This window comes from Rhinolophus sinicus, linkage group LG12 (assembly GCF_036562045.2).
Source record: "Rhinolophus sinicus isolate RSC01 linkage group LG12, ASM3656204v1, whole genome shotgun sequence".
NCBI classification, from domain to species: Eukaryota; Metazoa; Chordata; class Mammalia; order Chiroptera; family Rhinolophidae; genus Rhinolophus; species Rhinolophus sinicus.
In genome coordinates this window covers 34007767-34027787 of record NC_133761.1, presented here as the reverse complement: position 1 = coordinate 34027787, position 20021 = coordinate 34007767, and the positions used below count along the sequence as shown (strand labels likewise).

General features: G+C 34.6%; 1 protein-coding gene across 3 annotated transcripts in view; it reads left to right on the top strand.

Annotated features, from left to right (window-relative positions):
* Window positions 1-18085, top strand: part of CPQ (carboxypeptidase Q) — a 262903-nt gene extending 244818 nt beyond the window's left edge. For 2 of the 3 annotated variants that reach the window (XM_074316337.1, XM_074316338.1), the window contains exon 4: window positions 17716-18085. In XM_074316337.1, the coding sequence (XP_074172438.1) occupies window positions 17716-18070 (355 nt within the window). In that variant the 3' untranslated portion in view covers window positions 18071-18085. The remainder of the gene's footprint in view (window positions 1-17715) is intronic. The other variant, XM_074316339.1, reaches the window with a different exon arrangement.
* The last annotated feature ends 1936 nt before the right edge of the window (window positions 18086-20021 follow it).

Sequence of the window (20021 nt, the reverse complement as noted above, 5' to 3'; positions counted from 1 at the left end):
CAGAGACCTACAAAGAAAGTCAAGGAAAATGAATAACCAGAGGAATATATTCCAAACAAACAAGATAAAACCCCAGAAACAGGCCTTAATGAAATGGAGATAAGTGATTTACCTGATCAAGAGATGTAAGCAGTGGTCATGAAGATGTACTCCAAGGTCAAGAGAACAATCCATGAACAGGAAGAATTTCAAGAAATAGAGAATATAAGAAAGTATAAAACAGATATCATGGAACTGAAGAATACAATAACTGCACTTAAATTTTCAAGAGGGGCTCAACAGAGAAGTGGATCACGCAGAAGAAAGGATCAGCGATCTTGAAGACAGAGAAGTAGAATTTATCCAATCAGAGCAGCAAAAAGAAGAAAGAGTGAAAAAGAGTGAACATAGCTTCAGGGACTTATGAGACACTATCAAGAGGACTAATAGTCACCTTACAGGGTCCCAGAAGGAGAGGAAAGAAAGAAAAGGGCAGAAAGCTCATTTGGAAAAATAATGGCTAAACATTTCCCAAACTTGGGGAAAGAAACAGACATCCAGATCCTGGAAGCCCAGAGAGTTGCTCTGTAGAAGGTAAATTCAAAGAGACCCACACTAGAACACATTATGATTAAACTGTAAAAAATTAAAGACAAAGAGAGAATCTTGAAAGCAGCAAGAGAAAAACAACTTGTTATGTACAAGGGAACCCCCATAAGACTAACAACAAATTTTTCAGCAGAAACTTTGCAGGCCAGAAGGGAGTAGCATGATGTATTCAAAGTGTAGAAAGAAAGAAAAACTGTCAGCCAAGAATACGCTACCTGGCAAAATTGTCCTTCAGGATTGAAGTTTACTAGAGAAGCAAAAGCTGAAGGAATTCATCACCACAAGATCAGCCTGACAAGAAATATTAAAGGGAATTCTTCAAGCCAAAATGAAAAGATGCCAATTAGTTACAGGAAAACATATGAAAGTATAAATCTCACTGGTAAAGATAAATATATTAAATTTAGAAGACTTCAGTGTTATAATAGTGGTGGGCAAATCACTTACAAGTCTAGTTAAATAAAGTTTAAAAGACAAAAAGTAGTAAAAATAACTATCAGTACAATAATTGGTTAATGGATACACAGGTAAAAAGATGTGAATTGTGACATCAAAAACAAAATGGGGACTGGGAAATGTAGAGCTTTAGTATGTTCTTGAAGTTAAGCTATTATTAGATTAAAATAGAGTGTTACCAATATAATATGTTTTATGTAAGCCTCATGGTAACCAGAAAACAAAAACTTACAGTGGTTACACAAAATACAGCAAGGATTCTAAGCATACCACTACTGAAAATCATCAAATTATAAGGGAAGAAAGGAACAAAGGAATTACAAAACAGCCAGAAAATAATCCACAAAATGGCCATAAGAAGTCTGTACCTATCAATAATTACTTTAAATGTAAATGGACTAAATTCTCCAATCAAAAGACATAAAGTAGCTGAATGGATTAAAAAAAGAAAAAAGAAAAAAAATGAAAAATAAGACCGAACTATATACTGCCTACAACAGACTCACTTTAGCTTTAAGGACAAGCACAGACTGAAAGTTAAGGGGTAGAAAAACATATTCCACATAAATGGAAACCAAAAGAAACGAGACGTAGCACTACTAATATCAGACAAAATAGACTTTAAGCCAAAGACTATAATAAGAGACAAAGAGAGTCATTATATAATCATAAAGGGACCAATCCAGCAAGAAGATATAACATTTGTAAATATTTATGCACACAACATAGAAGCACATACATAGATAGAGCAAATATTAACAATCCTTATTTGTTAATAAGGAGAAATAGGTACATGAAAAGGTGCCAACAGGTACATGAAAAGCACTAATCATCAGGGAAGTACACATCAAAATCTCAATGAGATGCCACTTCACACCTGGTAGAATGGCTATCATCAGACAGAGAAGAGATAAGCATTGGTGAGGATGTGGAGAAAGGGAATCCTTATTCACTGTTGGTGGGAACATAAATTGGTGCAGCCACTATGGATAACAGTATGGAGGTTCCTCAAAAAATTAAAATACCTTTCATATGACCCAGCAATCCCACTTCTAGTTATATATCCAAAGGAAATGAAAACAGTATATTGAAGAGATATCTGCACTCCCATGCTCATTGCAGAATTATTCACAAAAACCAAAACATGGAAACGAACTGTGTGTCTGTCAACAGATGAATGAATAAAAATATTTAGGTACACACACACACGCACACACAGGACTTTTATTCAGCCATGAGAAAGAAGGAAATCATGCCATTTACAACAACATTAATGGACCTTGAGGGCATTATGCTAAGCGAAATAAGCCAGAGAGAGAAAGATAAATACTACATGGTATCACTTACATATACAATCTTAAAGAAAAGAAAAAGCTTAATTTATAAGAGAAAGTGATTGTCAGGGTCTGGATAGGTGAGGGTGTTTGGGAATAAGGAGAGATTGGTAAAGTTTTCAAATAAATGTTCAGCTGAGAGTAGAACTTAAATATTCTCACCAAAATAAAGAAAGAAAGAAAAAGATAAATATAAGGTGTGGATTAAATAGATGGTGGAATCCTTTCACAATGTACGAGCATATCAAATCATCTCAATGTACACCTTAAATATCTTAAAATTTCATGTCAATTATATCTCAATAAAGTTGACATTAAAGAAACCTTTATTTTTTAATGAATGGAATTTTAGGGGCTATTTGTTATCACAATATAACTTAGCCAATCTTGACTAATACACTGATCATGTGTTTAGATTGGGAATCTGGTTTAGACCTGGTGATCATCAGAAGGGTTCATGCTTACCTTCATTTTTATGAATTATGTGCAGGTCAGTGTACACACCTTCAGATTGTCAAACAATTGGGGAACATTTTCCCGTACACATCTGTTTTCAAAGTGTTACTTTAGCTGACTTCAGGCATATGTGTTCAATAATTCAGATCACATATAAATATTAACATTCATACCTTCATTCTCACAATATTTGATTAGCCTTGTCCATATTTTTATGTTGCTCTGGAAAATATCACTAACAACTTTCAGGTAAATATTTTTTTAAGTCTAAATTTTGTAATTGAATGAGAAAGGTCAAAAGTAAAAATTCTGTCATTTCCCCTGCCATCTAAATGTATTTATATTATTGTATATTTCCTTCTATTCCTTGTTCATGAAACTTTATATTACTTATCACAGTCTACATAGAACTTGGCGTTTTCTCTATATCAAAAATTTTCATGTTGTTTTATAGACTTCATAATTAACATTTTAATGACTGCAAAATATTCCATTGAAATTGAACACCATAATTTATATTGCAATTTCCTTATTACTGAGTTTTTGGGTTGATGCTATTTTTAAAAAGAAATTCTTTGTGAATAAATAATTTTAAACAAATATGCTAGAACATACACATCTAATCACCATTATTGTGTTAATACATTCCAAGTATAAACACATATTCTAGCACAGGAACCATTGATGCAAACATGTCTGATACTTCTCTTTTGAAATTGTCTTTAAATCCAATTGATTAGGCACACATTAAAAAGCAGAATTATTATTTTACAACATATCTTGTTTTGGACCCGAAACCATTAATTTATTTTGTTCATAATATTTTGGCTATTTCCCAAAATCAGTTCTAATTTTAAATTGCCAAATTTTGCCTCCATTTAGACCATTTGGAAGACTGCCAAATGCTCAGAAGGCAATTGTAGAGAAAAAAGTTCCAAAAATGTTTAGCTCAATGGGCAATTACTGCTATAACTCTGCAGCCTCCCACAGTGACAACTTTGGAGGGATAACACTCCTTTTGTTGTATGAGTTTGAATAGGTTTGTTACTATATTCATTAAATCTATACGTCTATAGTCATGCTTTGCATAAGACTAATAGTGTTCCAAGTAAATGTTGGTTCCTTGAGAGCAGGAACTGATTCTTTCACAGCAGCTCTACTTATATCTGCACATAACACATAACTGTGTTTATTTGTGATTGAGTCTCTAGAAATGAATACTGTGTTAAGAATGCAATTCTTCCATTGACCTATCTTTGAGTAAACCCTTTCTTCTGGTGAAGGCTTGAACTCTCCAAAACTCGAGACCAACAATATCTACATCATCTGAGAATTTGCTAAAAACATGTATTCCCTGGTCCCATCCTGAACCTACTGAATCAGAAATTCTGGATATTGGGTTCAGAGATCTGTGTTTCAGCAAGCCCTCGTGTGATTCTGACACATAATACATAATAAATAGTAAAGTTTGTCTGGGGAAAAACTAAAAATAAAGTTCAAGGAAATACTATGATGAGAGAAATTTGGTCTCAGAGACACAGATTAGTAAAACTCAAGAAATATTTTCTGACCACGTATTATGGATCAGAAATTGTAACACTGGGTACAGAAAAGCAAAAAAGGTGATGTCTTTGTTCTCATGGAGCTGACGGTCTAGAAGAGATAAAGATGTGCACTGGGCCTAAAATGTGTAAATAAATGCAATGCTCTGTGAAACTTCAATGTAGAAGTACATGCAAAATATGGGTGGTGATGATGGTAATTACCATTTATATGAGGTCTGACAATTAAGTTTGCAAACTCATCCTAGAAAAAGTGCTACATACCTCATTGCTGAATATCACTACAGTCACCTTTGAAGTACCCCCCTTGGGAAGCTATGCACTGACACCAGTGCCTAGTCCACCCTTCAAAGCAATTTTGGAACTCTTTTCTGAATGGCCATCAGAGCTGTCGTCGTATTACTCTTGATGTCCTGAATGTCAAAATGTCTTCCTTTCAATATTTCTTTTATCATCGGGTAAAGATAGAAATCATTGGGGGCCAGATCAGGTGAGTAGGGAGGGTGTTCCAATATAGTTATTTGTTTACTGGCTAAAAACTCCCTCACAGACAATGCCATGTGAGCTGGTGCTTTGTCATGATGCAAGAGCCATGAATTGTTGGCGAAAAGTTCAGGTCATCTAACTTTTTCACGCAGCTTTTTGAGCACTTCCAAATAGTAATCTTGGTTAACTGTTTATCCAGTTGTTACAAATTCATGAATAATCCCTGTGATATCAAAAATGGTTAGCAACATCATTGCAACAAGTTCGCGAACCTAATTGTCAGACCTTGTAAGCCACACGTTATCTGTCAGGCATAGTACAAGTGCTTTCCATTACAGTATATCATTTCGTTCAATCTGCGCATCAGAAGGAATATATTAATAAAAGATTAAAAGATGCTGTATGGCTTGAATTTGTTCCCTTGAGCCTGGCAAGAATGAAAGCTTTGTCTCAGAGCTCACTATTTCTTTCCCAGAGCACTGGAGCTATTTACGAACTCTGTGTTTGTTAGTTCACTACAGAAATGGGTATACGGGCATCTATTTCCGAAGTGATACACAGATTAAATAAAGTAATGTATAAAATTGCTTAGCTCAGTCTTAATATTAAACAAATTAGTACTTACATTTGTTGCTATTATCAGTAATCATCATCACCTCCATTATCAAGATCATCTTCATTGTTACTAGCGTGGTGAGTGGCAATATAATATAGATTGTATACAGGTTAAGAGAATGGACTGACGTGAGACTTCCAGCGGTTAATTCTAGCTTTGTCAGCTTCTAGCTGTTAGACCATGGGTTTAGCCTCTCTCTGTTTCAATTTCCTCATCTGTAAAGCAGGGACAATAAGAATCTGGCAAAGAAATTAATGCATGTAAAATACTCAGAACATTGCCAGCCCTGTGACAAATGCTCAGTAAGTCAAGCTAGTATTATCATTAATTTCTTTGGAATGTTACATGGAGCCCTCTGTCAGGGTTTAACCTCTCTTTCTGGTATGTTGTGATTCTGATGGAAGGGTTTATGCTTTCGGAGTCCATGGAACAAGAATATCACTTTTCCTCAAATCTGTAGGCCTAAAAGGCCTTTCCATGGTGCCTAAAAATAAAGGGAAAAAGCTGTTATCAAGGTAAAGCTTAAAAAAGCCAAAGAGAGGAAAATTTTAAATCAAAGTGTAGGGCATCCACTTTTATTTCATGGAAATGTATTATTTAAGCAAACTTACTGATAATAATGCACAGATGCTGTTTCTAGACATTATTGTCCTCCTCTGAGGCAACTGAATGCTGATTTCCTAGCTGTGCCAGCAGTCTTTTCAGAATTAATTCTGTGCCCTTCTATATCGTTGTGGGACAGAGATCTCATATATGACTTTTCTGAAGGTCAGAAGACTAAAACATGCACATGTTGCGTCAGAGGCTGAGAAGGTGTACACAAATGTGAATAAACAGTTAAAACACTGCCAGATGTACAGGAAGAGTCCTTGGACACAAATGAAATTGACATCAAGAAAATATTAGCTTTGTAATTCTGCCTACATGGCACATTGATGGACTGGCACTACAGAAAGATTCAGCTGTAAGTATTTCATGTAATTGATGGTGGAAAAAAAGTTTCAACAGATATTTTTCAATTAATTTGCCACAGGTGCTCAAATGCCCATGACCTAGAATTTCAAGGATTCAAATTGCTACTGTTATAGCTTCAGGCTTTGCTTCCAGGTTATTTTACATGCTGTGGCACTGACTTTTAAGAATTTAATTCTGTTTATTGGTAATGCTGCAGGTCACATGATTATAGTCTTACAGGATGACTATAGTTTCTCAAAGAATCAAATGAATATTAGCTCAATTTACATTACTCCAAATTCATGTTCAGTCTTTACCATGTGCATAGTGTTATTTTAACTTAACATTATTTTATTTTAACTTAACATTATTTCATCTCCATGTTTCCATATATGTTGCTGTTGGCCATTTACTTGTCACGCAAGTATTTAATTTTCTTGCTAACTCTCCCAGAGTCCTCTGCTGGATTGTTTCTAGAATTTCATATTTATACCCAGAGATGCAGGGAACATCTTAAATTGTTGTGTGTTTTTTTTTGTATTTTGTAATATTGCTAAGGAGTTTGTTCTCCAAAGGAGAATAACCAAAGTAAGATTTCTTATAGTTCTTGCTACATATTGAGAGATCACACTCTAGAAATACAAACTAATTTATAGTACCATCAGCGGGGGATTCATGCATACTTTCCCCCACAGTTTACACAATATTGGATTTTCTTTAGTTTATGTATGTAATGGCTTTCCAAAATACAAATAGCATCAAATTTACCATCTTAACCATTTGAAGTGTACAGTTCGGTGATATTAAATTCATTCATAACATTATGCAGCCATCAGAACCATCCATCTCCATAACTCTTCATCTTGTAAAACTGAAACACTATATCCATTAAATAATATCTCCTTATTTCCCCCTCCCCCGACCCCTGAAAACCACCATTCTACTTTTTATATCTATGATTTTGACTACTTATATAAGTGGAATCACACGGTATTTGATTTTGTGATTGCCTTATTTCACTTAGCTTAACACTCTTAATGTTCATCCATGTTGTAGCATGTGTCAGAATTTCCTTTCTTTTTAGGCTAAATAATATTACATTGTATTTGTATATCACATTTTGCTTATCCATTCATCTATTAACAAACACTAAGATGAATGATGAACACATTTTAGCTATTGTGAATAATACCTCTTAGAGATCCTGTTTTAATTATTTGGGCTATGTGCCCTGAAATAAAATTGCCAGATATATGGTAATTATATTTTTAAGTTTCTGAGGAACCACCATACTGTTTTCCAAAGAGGCTGTACCACTCTATGTTCCCAGCAACTGTGCACTAGTGTTGCAATTTTTCCATGTCTTTGCCAATACTTGTTATGTTCTGATTTTTGATAGTAGACATTCTAATTGGTGTGAAGTGGTACCTCATTGTAATTGGTTGGCATTTTCCTAATAATTAGTGATACTGAGCATCTTTTCATGTGCTTATTAACCATTTGTATATCTTTGTTGAAATGTCTATTGAAGTCCTTTGCCCATCTTTGAATGGGTTGTTTGGTTTGTGGCATTTTTGTAGTTCTCTATTCTGGATATTAATCTCTTATCAGATATAATTTGCAAACATTTTCTTCTATTCTTCCTATTGCCGTTTTGACTGTTGGTGTTATCTTTTTATGCACACAACTTTCTTTTTTTTAAATTTATTGGGGTGACAATTGTTAGTAAAATTGCATAGATTTCAGGTGTACAATTCTGTATTACATCATCTATAAATCCCATTGTGTGTTCACCGCCCAGAGTCAGTTCTCCTTCCATCACCATATATTTGATCCCCCTTACCCTCATCTCCCATCCCCCACCCCCCTTACCCCCTGGTAACCACTAAACTATTGTCTGTATCTATGAGTTTTTGTTTCCCATTTGTTTGTCTTGTTCTTTTGTTGTTTTTGGTTTATATACCACATATCAGTGAAGTCATATGGTTCTCTGCTTTTTCTGTCTGACTTATTTCGCTTAGCAGTATACTCTCAAGATCCATCCATGTTGTCACAAATGACAATTTTCTAATATTCATGAAGTCTAATTTGTCTTTTTTTCTTTTGTTGTCTATATCTCTGGTATCATATCTAAGAAAGCATTTCCAAATTCAATGTCATGAAGTTTTTCTCTGTTTTCTTCTAAAAGTTTTATAGTTTTAGGTCTTAGATTTAAGTCGTGGATCAATTTGAGTTAATTTTTATGTGTGATATTAGGTAACTTCATTCTTTGCATGTGGAAATCTAGTTTTCCTAGCACCATTTGTTAAAAAGTCTGCTCTTTACCCATTTAATGGTCTTTGCACTCTTATCAAAAATCCCACATATGTGAGGGTTTATTTCTGGGCTCTCTATTCTATTCCATTTGTCTATATGTCTGTCTTTATGCAAGTGTAACACTGCTTTGGTTGTGGTAGCGTTGCAGTAAATTTTCAAATCAGGAAATGTGAGTCTTCCAACTTTGTTTTTCTTCTTCAAGATAGTTTTGGCTATTCAGAGTCTCTAGAGATGCCATATAAATTTTAGGATGGGCTTCTCTATTTTTGCAAAGGATATCCTTGGAATTTTAATAGGTATTGCATTCAATCTGCAGATCTCTTTGGGTAATAGTATTGACATCTTAACAATAGTAAAGTCTTCTAATCCGTGAACATGGAATGTGTTTCCACTTATTTATGTTTTCTTTAATTGCTTTTAACAATGTTTTGTAGTTTTCATTGTAGAATTCTTTCACCTCCTTTGGTAAGTCCTAAGAGTTTTATTCTTTTTGACGTTATTGCCAAGTGGAGTTGTTTTTGTAATTTCCTTTTAGATTGTTCACTGTGTATAGAAATGCAACTGATTTTTTTTTTGCTTTATGTCCCGCTACTTCTCTGAATTCATTTATTAGTTCTAACAGTGTGTGTGTGTGTGTGTGTGTGTGTGTGTGTGTGTGTAAAATCTTAGGATTTTCTATATATAATATCCTATCACCTATGAACAGAGATGATTTTACTTCTTCCTTTCTAACTCAGATGCCTTTTATTTCTTTTCCTTGCCTGATTGTTCTGGCTAGAACTTCCAGTGCTATGTTGAATAAAAGCTGCAAAACTGAGCATCCTTGGCTTGTTCCTGATCTTAGAGGAAAAGCTTTTACTTTTTCACCAGTGAAAATAATGTTTGCTGTATGATGTTTGGGTTTTTCATATGTGGCGTGTTTTTTTCATATATGGCCTTATTTATGTTGAGGTAGTTTACTTGTATTCCTACTTTGTTTTTGTCATGAAAGGGTCTTGAAATTTTTCACATCTTTTTCTTCAGTAGTTAAATTGATCACATGGTTTTTTTCCCTTCATTCTGTTCATGTGGTATATTACATTGATTAATTTTTGTATGCTGAACCATTCTTGAATCTGAGGAATAAACCTAACTTGGTCATTCTATATAATCCTTTTAATGCACTACTGAGTTTTTTGTTTTTTTGTTTTTTGCTAGTATTAATTTTTTTCATCAATGTTCATAAAGTATAGTGATCTGTAGTTTTCTTTTCTTGTAGTGTCTTTCCCTGGCTTTGGTGTCAGGGTAATGCTGACTTCATAGAATGAGTTAGAAAGTATTCCCTCCTCTTCAGTTGTAAAAAGTTTGAGAATGGTATTCTTCTTTAAATGTTTGGTAGAGTTCACCATTGAAGCCATTAGCTCCAGAGTTTTTATTCATTGGGAGATTTTTGATTACTGATTCAATTTCCCAGCTAGTTATAGATGTATTCAGATTTTCTATTTCTTCATTGTTTAGTCTTATTAGGTTTTACGCCTCGAGAAAATTTTTCATTTTTTCTAGATTATCCAGTTTGTTAGCATATTATGTTCATAATACTCTCTTATGATTCCTTTTATTTCTGTGGCATCGGTAAAATCCCCACATTCTGACTTCAGTAATTTAAATCTTCTCTGTTTATATCTTAGTCCATCTAGTTAAAAGTTTGTCAATTCTGTTGATCTTTTCAAGGAACAAACTTTTGGTTTCATTAACTTTCTCTGTTGCTTTTCTATTCTCTGTTTCAGTTAACTTTGCTGTAATAATTATTTCCTTCCTTCCAGGTTAGTTTGTTTTTCTGTTTCTAGTGCCTTAAGTTGTAAAGTTAGACAGTTGATTTGAGATATTCCCTGTTTTTTAATGTAAGCATTTATAGCTATAAATTTCCGCCTTAGCACTTCTTTTGCTGTGTTTCATAAGTTTTGGTATGTTGTGTTTTTGTCTTTATTCCTCTCTACATATGTTATAATTTCCCCTGTGATTTCTTTTTTGATCCAATGGTTGGTTGAGAGTTTGCTGTTTAATTTCCATAAATTTGTGAATTTTCAAGTTTGCCTTCTGCTATTTATTTCTAACTTTGTTTTGTTGTAGCCAGGGAAGATATTTTGTGTGACACATATTTTTAAAAACCTATTGAGATTTACTTCGTGGCCTAACATATTGTCTGTCCTGGAAAACATTCCATGTGCACTTGAGAAGAATGTGTATATTGTTATTGAATAGAGTGGTCTATATATGTCTGTTAGATCTAGTTGGGTTATTGTGTGAAGTCCTCTGTTTCCTTGCTTATCTTCTTCTGTCTGATTCTTCTATTCATTATTGAGAGTTAACTATTGAAGTCTCAACTTATTACTGTAGAACTGTTTCTGCATTCAATTCTGTCATTTTTTGCTTCATATATTGAAGGTCTGTCATTAGGTATATAAATGTTTATTGTTGTATCTTGCTGTATCAATACTTTTTTTAAATCATGTTCTTTTCTGTATCTTGTAACCTTTTTTTATTTAAAGTCTATTTTACCTGACACTAGTATAGTCACCACTGGTTCTCTTATGGTTACTATTTGCATGGAATATCTTTTTCCATTCTTTCACTTTCAATATGTTTGTGTCTTTGGCTTTAAAATGAATCTCTTGCAGATAGTACACACTTGGATCATTTAAAAAAAACACTCTGTCTTTTGATTAGAGGGTTTAATCCATTTACATTTAAAGTAATTATTGTTAAGTAAGGATGTACTTCTGTTATTTTGCTGTTTTCTTTATTCTTTTTAGCTTTTAGACAGAGACTAACTATTCTTTTTAGTTTAGACAGAGACAGCAGCATGTTTCAAGGTTCTATGTTAGTAAAGGGAAAGGCATCTTCTAAGGATGGTAAGAAGTCAGCGTGGGTGGAGTATATTTGGGTTTATGTGGGGGGAGTGGTAGGAGATGAAAAATAATTTAAAAAATTAATTTACAAAGATTTTTATGTACTGTACTTGGATTTGAAACTTTCTTGCTGTAGAAAGATCTCTGTATTGGATGGGCTGGAAATGCTATTGCTAGCATTGTTCTAATAAGCTATATTGGGACAGTTACAAACTGTATTCTTATCTTGGTCCTTAAAGGAGAGTGAATCAACATTTTACAAAATGTATTTCTCAGATAAGTCTATGAGAAGATAAAAATGTTATGTGAAAAAGAGTTCTATGGTCAATTAAGTTTGGGAAATGCTTAGTCAAGCATGTTTCTTAACTATATTACTTATCAGAGCTTACCACAGGCTAATGTGCTCATGACTTCTCAAAATGGCAAAATAGTGCCCAATGTTTCACAACTTCATTTAACCATGGCATTTTCTCCCCTCTTTACAAGGCTTCTGAAGCCTAATATTCTGTGGAACACACATTGAAAACATGGTTCTATTGATTCTCTTTCAGTACTTAGCTATTGCTTCTTTTTAAAAATATTTTCTTCATGTCAAGGAAGAAAACCATAGTTTTTACAGAATTTTAATCATTCGTGTGTCTTTATTTTGTTTCCCCTCAGATAAAGTATCCTGTCTAGTTCATTTAGGCTGTTACAATAAAAATACCATAGCCTGGGTGACTTATAAACAACAAACAGTTATTTCTCACAGTTCTGGAAGCTGGGAAGTCCAAGATCAAGGTGCTGGCAGATTTGATGTCTGTTGAGAACTTGTTTTGTAAACTGCTGTCTTTTCATGGTAACCCCACATGGTGGAAGTGTGAGGGATCTCTCTGGGGCTTTTTTATAAAGGCACCAATCCTACTCAAGAGGGCTCTGCTTTCATGACCTAATCCCTTTCTGAAGGCCCCACCTCCTACCCTCACCTTAGGGGTTAGGACTCCAACATATGAATTGGGTTGGGGGGCAGCGGGTGATAGCGGTGCAGTGAACATACACATTCAATCTATACCTAGTGCCATGTTTTATATGTTCAGTTCTGTTCTAACAGAAGGATGTTGGGGCTCTGAAGTTAATGAGAAATGGCATAATTGAACAGAGTTAATAATAGAAATTTAGTATATTTTTCAGTGGAAAGACAGTGATGGGGTTACATGATATTTAAATACCTTTCAGTCCAATTAATGAGAATTGTTTTGCACTGGGGCTTAAACTGAGAAAAATATTCAGTGGTTAATGTTACCATCTTCATTTGAAAAATGATTTTAATCTTCTTCCATATCTCTATTATCATCTTTATTAGATAAATTATCCATTTAAAAAATTTGTATCCCAAGTTAAGTTTTCATCTTGCTTAATACATAAACACATCTTTCTTTTAAAAATTGTAAAGATTAGAGGAGAAAATAAGGGAAAAAAAACAAATTAAAATAAAATAAGTATAAGCTAGCAGACATTGTAACTTATACAGAAGAGCGAAATCAAAAAGGGCTAAAGAGACCAAATATATTTTGTGATGTTTACTTTAGGTTACAAAATATATAATAATAACAAAAACTGATATTTATGTAGTATTTTTTTAGATGAGAAAATACTAAGTATAAAATTTGTTTAGCTATTTTAATTCTTTTTTTATATTTACTTCACAGACAGTTGCCTCTTTATATCTTTCAACCTTCTTCACACTATTGTGTTTTAGAGAAAAAAAGCCAAAAGTCCTTCCTGTATGCTGTGGATGTTAAAAATCACAGAGTTTTATTCCTCTAAGCATTTTGACCGTCTTCCTTCTTTCTCACACTCTTGTGGAGATGGCTGTGTCCCTCTATTTTGGAAGAAGGCATATCTGATACTATGCTTGTAATAGTCTGCTTACTGAGATCTGTAGGTGAAGGTAAGGTTTAAATATGTTGGCTGAGTTTTGTTCGCGTAGAGTCTTTCATTATGGAATAGAATTCAAGAATTTGACTTTTTCCTGTCTCCTCTGCTATTTCAACTGAATCATAGAAATTGGGAATGAAATTTAGTCCTACATTTTCTCTCTTGATCAGGTTTTTTTTTCACCTTTGGGAGTTGGAAATATCTGAGTGTTTTCCTTTTGTGAAATTATGATGTAAATGAATCCTTTTGCTTTTGTTTTGTTAATGACAATATAAATGTGTGCGATAAATTTACTCTTAAGGAGGCAGATCTAAAAGAATTAAAGTCAATTTTAATTTTTCTGGGAGTTATTTTCAAACTGATTTTTAAATCAAACAAACCTTTCTAATAAACAGGATAAGTGGTCTTTTAACCTTACTAATAAAGAAGTTAAGAAAAAAAATCCTCATAGAAATAAGACTATAACTTCAAAAACTCACAATTCTTACAATAATTCCCACCTCCAGATAAATGATTTGCAAATATTTTTTCCCCTTCTATGGATTGTCTTTTCACTTTGGTGGTGTCCTTTGAAATACAAAAGTTTACAGTTTTGATGTTTCAATTTATCTATTTTATTCTTTTGTTGAATATGATTTTGGCGATATATCTAGGAAGGAATTTCTTTATCCAAGGTCATGAAGTTTTATAGTTTAACTCTTATATTTAGGCCTATGAATTACTTAGGTTCATTTTGAATTAATTTTTGTATATGCTGTAATATAGGAGTAAACCTTTATTCTTTTGCATGTGGATATCTGGTTGGCCCCAGCAACATGTGTTGAAAGTATTTTTCTAGCCCATTGAACTTTATTGACACTTTTGTTGAAATGAATTGATCATTCGTATAAAGGTTTATTTCTGCACTCTCAGTTTTATTCTATTGATCAATATGGCTATCCTTATACCCGTATCACCGTCTGTTGATTACTATAGAATTGTAATAAGTTTTGATATTTGGAAGTGTGAGTCAGCCAACTTTGTTTTTGATTGATTTTTGCATGTCAAACGTTGCATTTCTGGGATAAATCTCACTTTGTCATGGTGTATAACCCTTTTCATATGTTCATATGTTGCAGGTTTCAGTTTGCTTGTATTTTGTTAAGGATTTTTTGTATTTTTATTCATAAGAGATGTTGGTCTATTGTTTTCTTGTGATGTCTTTTGTCTGGTTTTGATATCAGCAATAGTGGCCTTGTAGAATGAGTTGGCAAGTGTTCCCTCCTCTTCTGTTTGTGGAAGACTTTCTGAAGAATTGATATTAATCTTTAAGTGTGCTTATTTTGATTATTTGTGGCTTCCTTTATAGTTTACCCTTTGCTATTGTTAAAATGCAGGTTGGGCTTGTCAGTGGTGGCAGGAAGGTAGCATTTGTGCTAATCATTCATTCCCTGTAGGACAATTGACAGTGAAAGTGCAAGACTCCAAATAAAACTGTCAAATCTTCATTCTGCCCACTTCTACTAAACAGTGCTGGATACTGCACCACTGGGGAACATGCTTAATTGCAGAAACAAATTATAAGGCTTTTATATCTTGAATTCAGAATCACAGTTGGAAGATGCCTTTCAATAACATTTTCCTCATTGGAGCCGTGGGTACATGCCTGGCTCACTGTCCTCACTTTAAGAACTCTTGCCTGTAACTTATCAGTATATACTTGTTTAGAAAAATTATTTAAAGAGACTATTACGACGTGTTATACTTACCTCCTCTTGAGTAAGAGAGTCTGGGAACAAGGAGAGCTTGTTGAAGCTTAGACATCACGTAAGGTAATATGAATAATAAATATTTAGATTGTCTTTCTACATGTTTTAAAGTATTTTTGGTCATTAATCACTCAACCAACTCAGTGGGAAAATTAGCACTGAAGAAATAATAACAACTAATGTTTACTAAATAATTACTATGTGCCAAACACTGTTAAATCCTTTACATATACTATCTCTTTTATTCCTCATAGTTGTCATATGAGGTCAATACTAATATTATTCTCTACTTTACAGATGTGGAAACTCAGAAACAGAGAAGTAATCTAAGTTGCTTGGTGTCATACAGATAGCGAATGGTAGAGCCAGGATTTGACCTAGGTTAAGTGACTCCATAGCCTGCCCTGAACCAAAAGTTAGATTAGGCATGTGCCTTAGCAGGGGTTTAGATTCAGGGTTTCCGTATTACAAATTTTGAGTTTATAAGTCATTTGTCTCTCTCTTCATGAAGAATGACATGTTCAGTAAACATTTAATAAATATTCATGAAAGGTGTACTCAGATGGTACTAAGGACTTGAGATTAGATAGTCTCTGCAGGTTTATGTAATAAGCAAGTTAATAAAATAAAGTTTTAGCACTTATTGAGTGCTTACTGTGTTCCAGGGTAAGGGATTTACTTGTATAAATTAATTGAATCTGTAAAATGACTCTATGGGATAGTTATTACTGTTATTATCACCTCAATGTACAGGCGAAGCCGCTGAAGCAAAGATGTATAACTTGTCCAACATCAATTAGCAATAAGTGGCAGAGCCCAGATTTGAACCCAGATGATTTTGCTCCTGAGTCTGTTCATAATCATTTCGCTCTGCAGTTTCTCTACTAAGGACTCACCTGACATATGGTCACAACAATATAGTCACAACAAGCAAGCAATAATAATAATGGTCGTTGTGTTTATGCATGTGGAGGTTGGACTCACTTCTATAGAAGAGAAATGTGTAGTGGCTGAAAGGAGAAAAACTTTCCTGTAAATATGAGACAATTTGAAACAAATATGGAAATATGAAAAGCAAAATTAATTTTAAAAGGGAAGCTATTAGCTTATGTCTTGGCAGAAGATGGGACGAGACCGATAGGATGTGTGTGCAATCAGAAGCTGTGCCTGCATGTTTCTGAGGGAGCTGAGGGTTCGGAGTTGCACCAAAAGGGTTAAAAGGGACAGTTTCAAAGAGCAGTTTTAGAAGATGAGTTTGATAAACTCAATTAGCACATGGAGGTTGAATCAGCAGTAGATTAATATAAACTTCAATTATAAATGTTTCTAGTAATGTGAGAAGCATCTGGAAAGTAGTAGGAAAAGAGTTGACAAGTTGGGGTAATATTTCTCCTTTAATGCCAACATTTTTATAACTTTCTTTTTCTTATAGTAGTACAATGAGGGACCTGGATTTATTCAGCACTTTTCTTTATGGGAACACAAACGTTTTCCATTGTCCTACAGTTTTCCTACAGAGTGTTCTACCACCATTTCAAGGCTACATATTTGGACCTCTGTGTTTGGGTGGGAAGAGAGTATACCCAGAACCAGTTAGGGACCAGAGAGCTGGGTCCATTTGGGCCAGCTTTCTTCCAGATGTGTATGCTTCTGATCTGCAGCCTTGACGGACTTCAGAGCACCCTTTGTCTTCTCGAACCAACGTGTTCACCTCTTGGTCATAAATGCACTCTTAACGTTCTTCCAAGTTTGAGGCAACTTTAAAGGATCATTCAAATTATCAAAATAGATTTCATGCAATATTTTCAATATGATGATTATTTTTTTAAATTAAAGTTCATTGGGGTGACAATTGTTAGTAAAGTTACATAGATTTCAGGTGTACAATTCTGTATTACATCATCTATAAATCACATTGTGTGTTCATCACCCAGAGTCAGTTCTTCCATCACCATATATTTGATCCCCTTTACCCTCATTTACCACCCCCAGCCCCCTTACCCTCTGGTAACCACTAAACTATTGTCTGTGTCTATGAGTTTTTGTTTCTCATTTGTTTGTCTTGTTCTTTTGTTGTTTTTGGTTTATATACCACATGTCAGGGAAATCATATGGTTCTCTGCTTTTTCTGTCCGACTTATTTCGCTTAGCATTATAATCTCAAAATCCATCCATGTTGTCATATAATGATTATTAATTGAACTTTCCAAGTTGTTTTTACCAAAAAGAAAAGTTATGTTCATGTCAAAAGCAAATAAAACAGTATTGCCTGCTTGTCCTATTCCTCATACGTGAACAAGTTCAGTGGAAGTCAAATGTCAAATACAGACACTTCAATAAACACTTGTGGTTTATTTCTACTTTTAAGGTAACCTGGTGGCTTATTTTCTCAAGTCCTCACACAGGTATTCAGAAATACCAGGACGGTGTGCTAAAGATCCCAACAGCCTGTGTTACAGTGGAAGATGCAGAAATGCTATCAAGAATGGTTTCTCGTGGGAGCCGAATTGTCATTCAGCTGAAGATGGGGGCAAAGAACTACCCAGATGTTGACTCCTTCAACACTGTAGCAGAGATCATTGGTAGCAAGTATCCGGAGCAGGTGAGTGAACGAGGCGATAGGTTGTCTAGGAATAGGGAGTGTGGTCAAGAGAGAACGTGCGTCTGCAGAGATGGTCCTTGTGGACTCAACAATGGCAGACACTCCAAATATATTTTTTCCCATCAAAAGTTTGAGTATATTGATTGAAGAAAAGTGGGACTAATTCAAGTGTGGAATGGGGTTCCATGGTGTAGAAATTCAACCTCTGAAGAGCTGAGGACAATATTTGTGTATATGTGCTGTATTTATTCCATTTGGAGCCAGCTCGGCATTTAAGATTATACGAATAGCTAAGATTGTACTAATCGTTATTGTGCTTATTATGTGAATTATCTTATTTGATCCTTTCAAAGCTCAGTGAAGTAGGATCTATTTTCTTTTGTAGGTGAGAAAACTAGCATAGAGCGAAACTCACTTGCCTAAGGTCCACACAACCAGTAAGTGGCTGAGAAGGGACCCAAACCCAGGACCTTATGAATAGTAAACTGAGCTTTAAACCACAGTTTATGTGCAATTTCCAGAGACTTTTTTTGTTGTTTTTTACACAAGTTTGAAAATCAAATAGTCCTAGAGGCAGGTCTAGCTGAAGGTTAAATAATTTTGGCAAGTTACTTATTTTCTGAGTCTCAGAGAGAACATATCTGCAAGAAAAGAGATGGTATTTATAACTAACAGGGTAATTATGGGGAGTACATTAGATAATGCAAATCAAATAGCCTAGTATACTGGTGACACATCACAGGCACTCACTGAATGTGAGTTTACTTCATATGACATTAAGTCCACAAAAAACAGTTTTTATAAGGTTTCTGGTGAAAATTTACATTATAAGTAGTTATTGAAATTCTGAAAATAGCTTAATATTATTTTAAACTTATTACATAAAATAGCTTATTTTAATAAGTTAAAATAAAGTTATTCAGGAATTTCAGACTTATATTTGTCTAAGGAGATCAATGAGAGGGAGATAAAAGCAAGTAGTGATGGAGTTTGGTGATGGAGAAACAAACCTTTTGCACATGTTTTGACTGAGGACCTCTCCAATACTTGTTTTATGTTTAAGGCCCTTTTCTCCTTTTCCAAATTACCTGCTTCCAGGACCTGGGCATGCATGCATCAACCTTGGGGTGATAGTTACAGGGATAATGGAAAAGCAAGATGTCAATAGGTCCATAGGGAATCAGATAGCTTCAGATATTGAGAAAACAAACAAACAAGCCCAGGCTCCTGCCCCTTTAGGAAACTGATAAGAACAGAGGAGCTAAGAGTCTATATTCCAGGTACTGAATAGTCAGACACCTTGAAGTGTAATCTTCTTCAGGCAGTAGTTCCAGGATAAAGTGTTGCCGTCTTTGGGTTGCTAGTCCAGGATGGGAGGGGTTGGGATTATATATTATCCGTTGTCTGGGTGAGCAGGCAGTTTCTCACCCCGAGGGTGTGTGGTAGGGTGAGTGTGAGTCACTGGGAGCCTTAGTCAGAGGCAGTGGGAGGTATCGTGGTCTGAGGCTAAAGCACTGAGGCAGAGGCACTCTCAGGACTGCAGCAGCCAGAGGGCTCAGACAGTTTCGGAGGGCTACTGGTGTCTTCTTGCTGGGAACCCGTGGGTCTGCTCCTTAGCCAACATGATTATTAAAAACTAGTTAGCTTTACTGAGGTATAATCTACATAACGTAAACTTACCAAATTTAAGTGTACAATTTGATGAGTTTTGAAAAATGTACAGTTATGTCACCACTTACCGCAATCATAATCTACACTGTTTCCATCACCCCAGACATTCCCTTGAGCCCCTTTGCAGTCTAGCTCTTCCTTCACTCCCCAACCCCCTGGTAACTGCTGATCTGCTTTCTGGAGCTATAGTTTTTTCTTCTCTAGAATTTAATATAACTGGAATCATAGAATGTGTAGACTTCTGTGTTTGGCTTTTTGACTCGGTGTAATGCTTTTTTGAGGTTTATCCATGTTGTGTCAGTTGTTCATTCCTTATAGTGCTAAGTAATATTTCACTATATGGATACACCACAATTTATTTATTCGACAGTTGTTGGACATTTGGGTGGTTTCTAGTTTTTGACTATTATGAATAAAACTCAGTGAA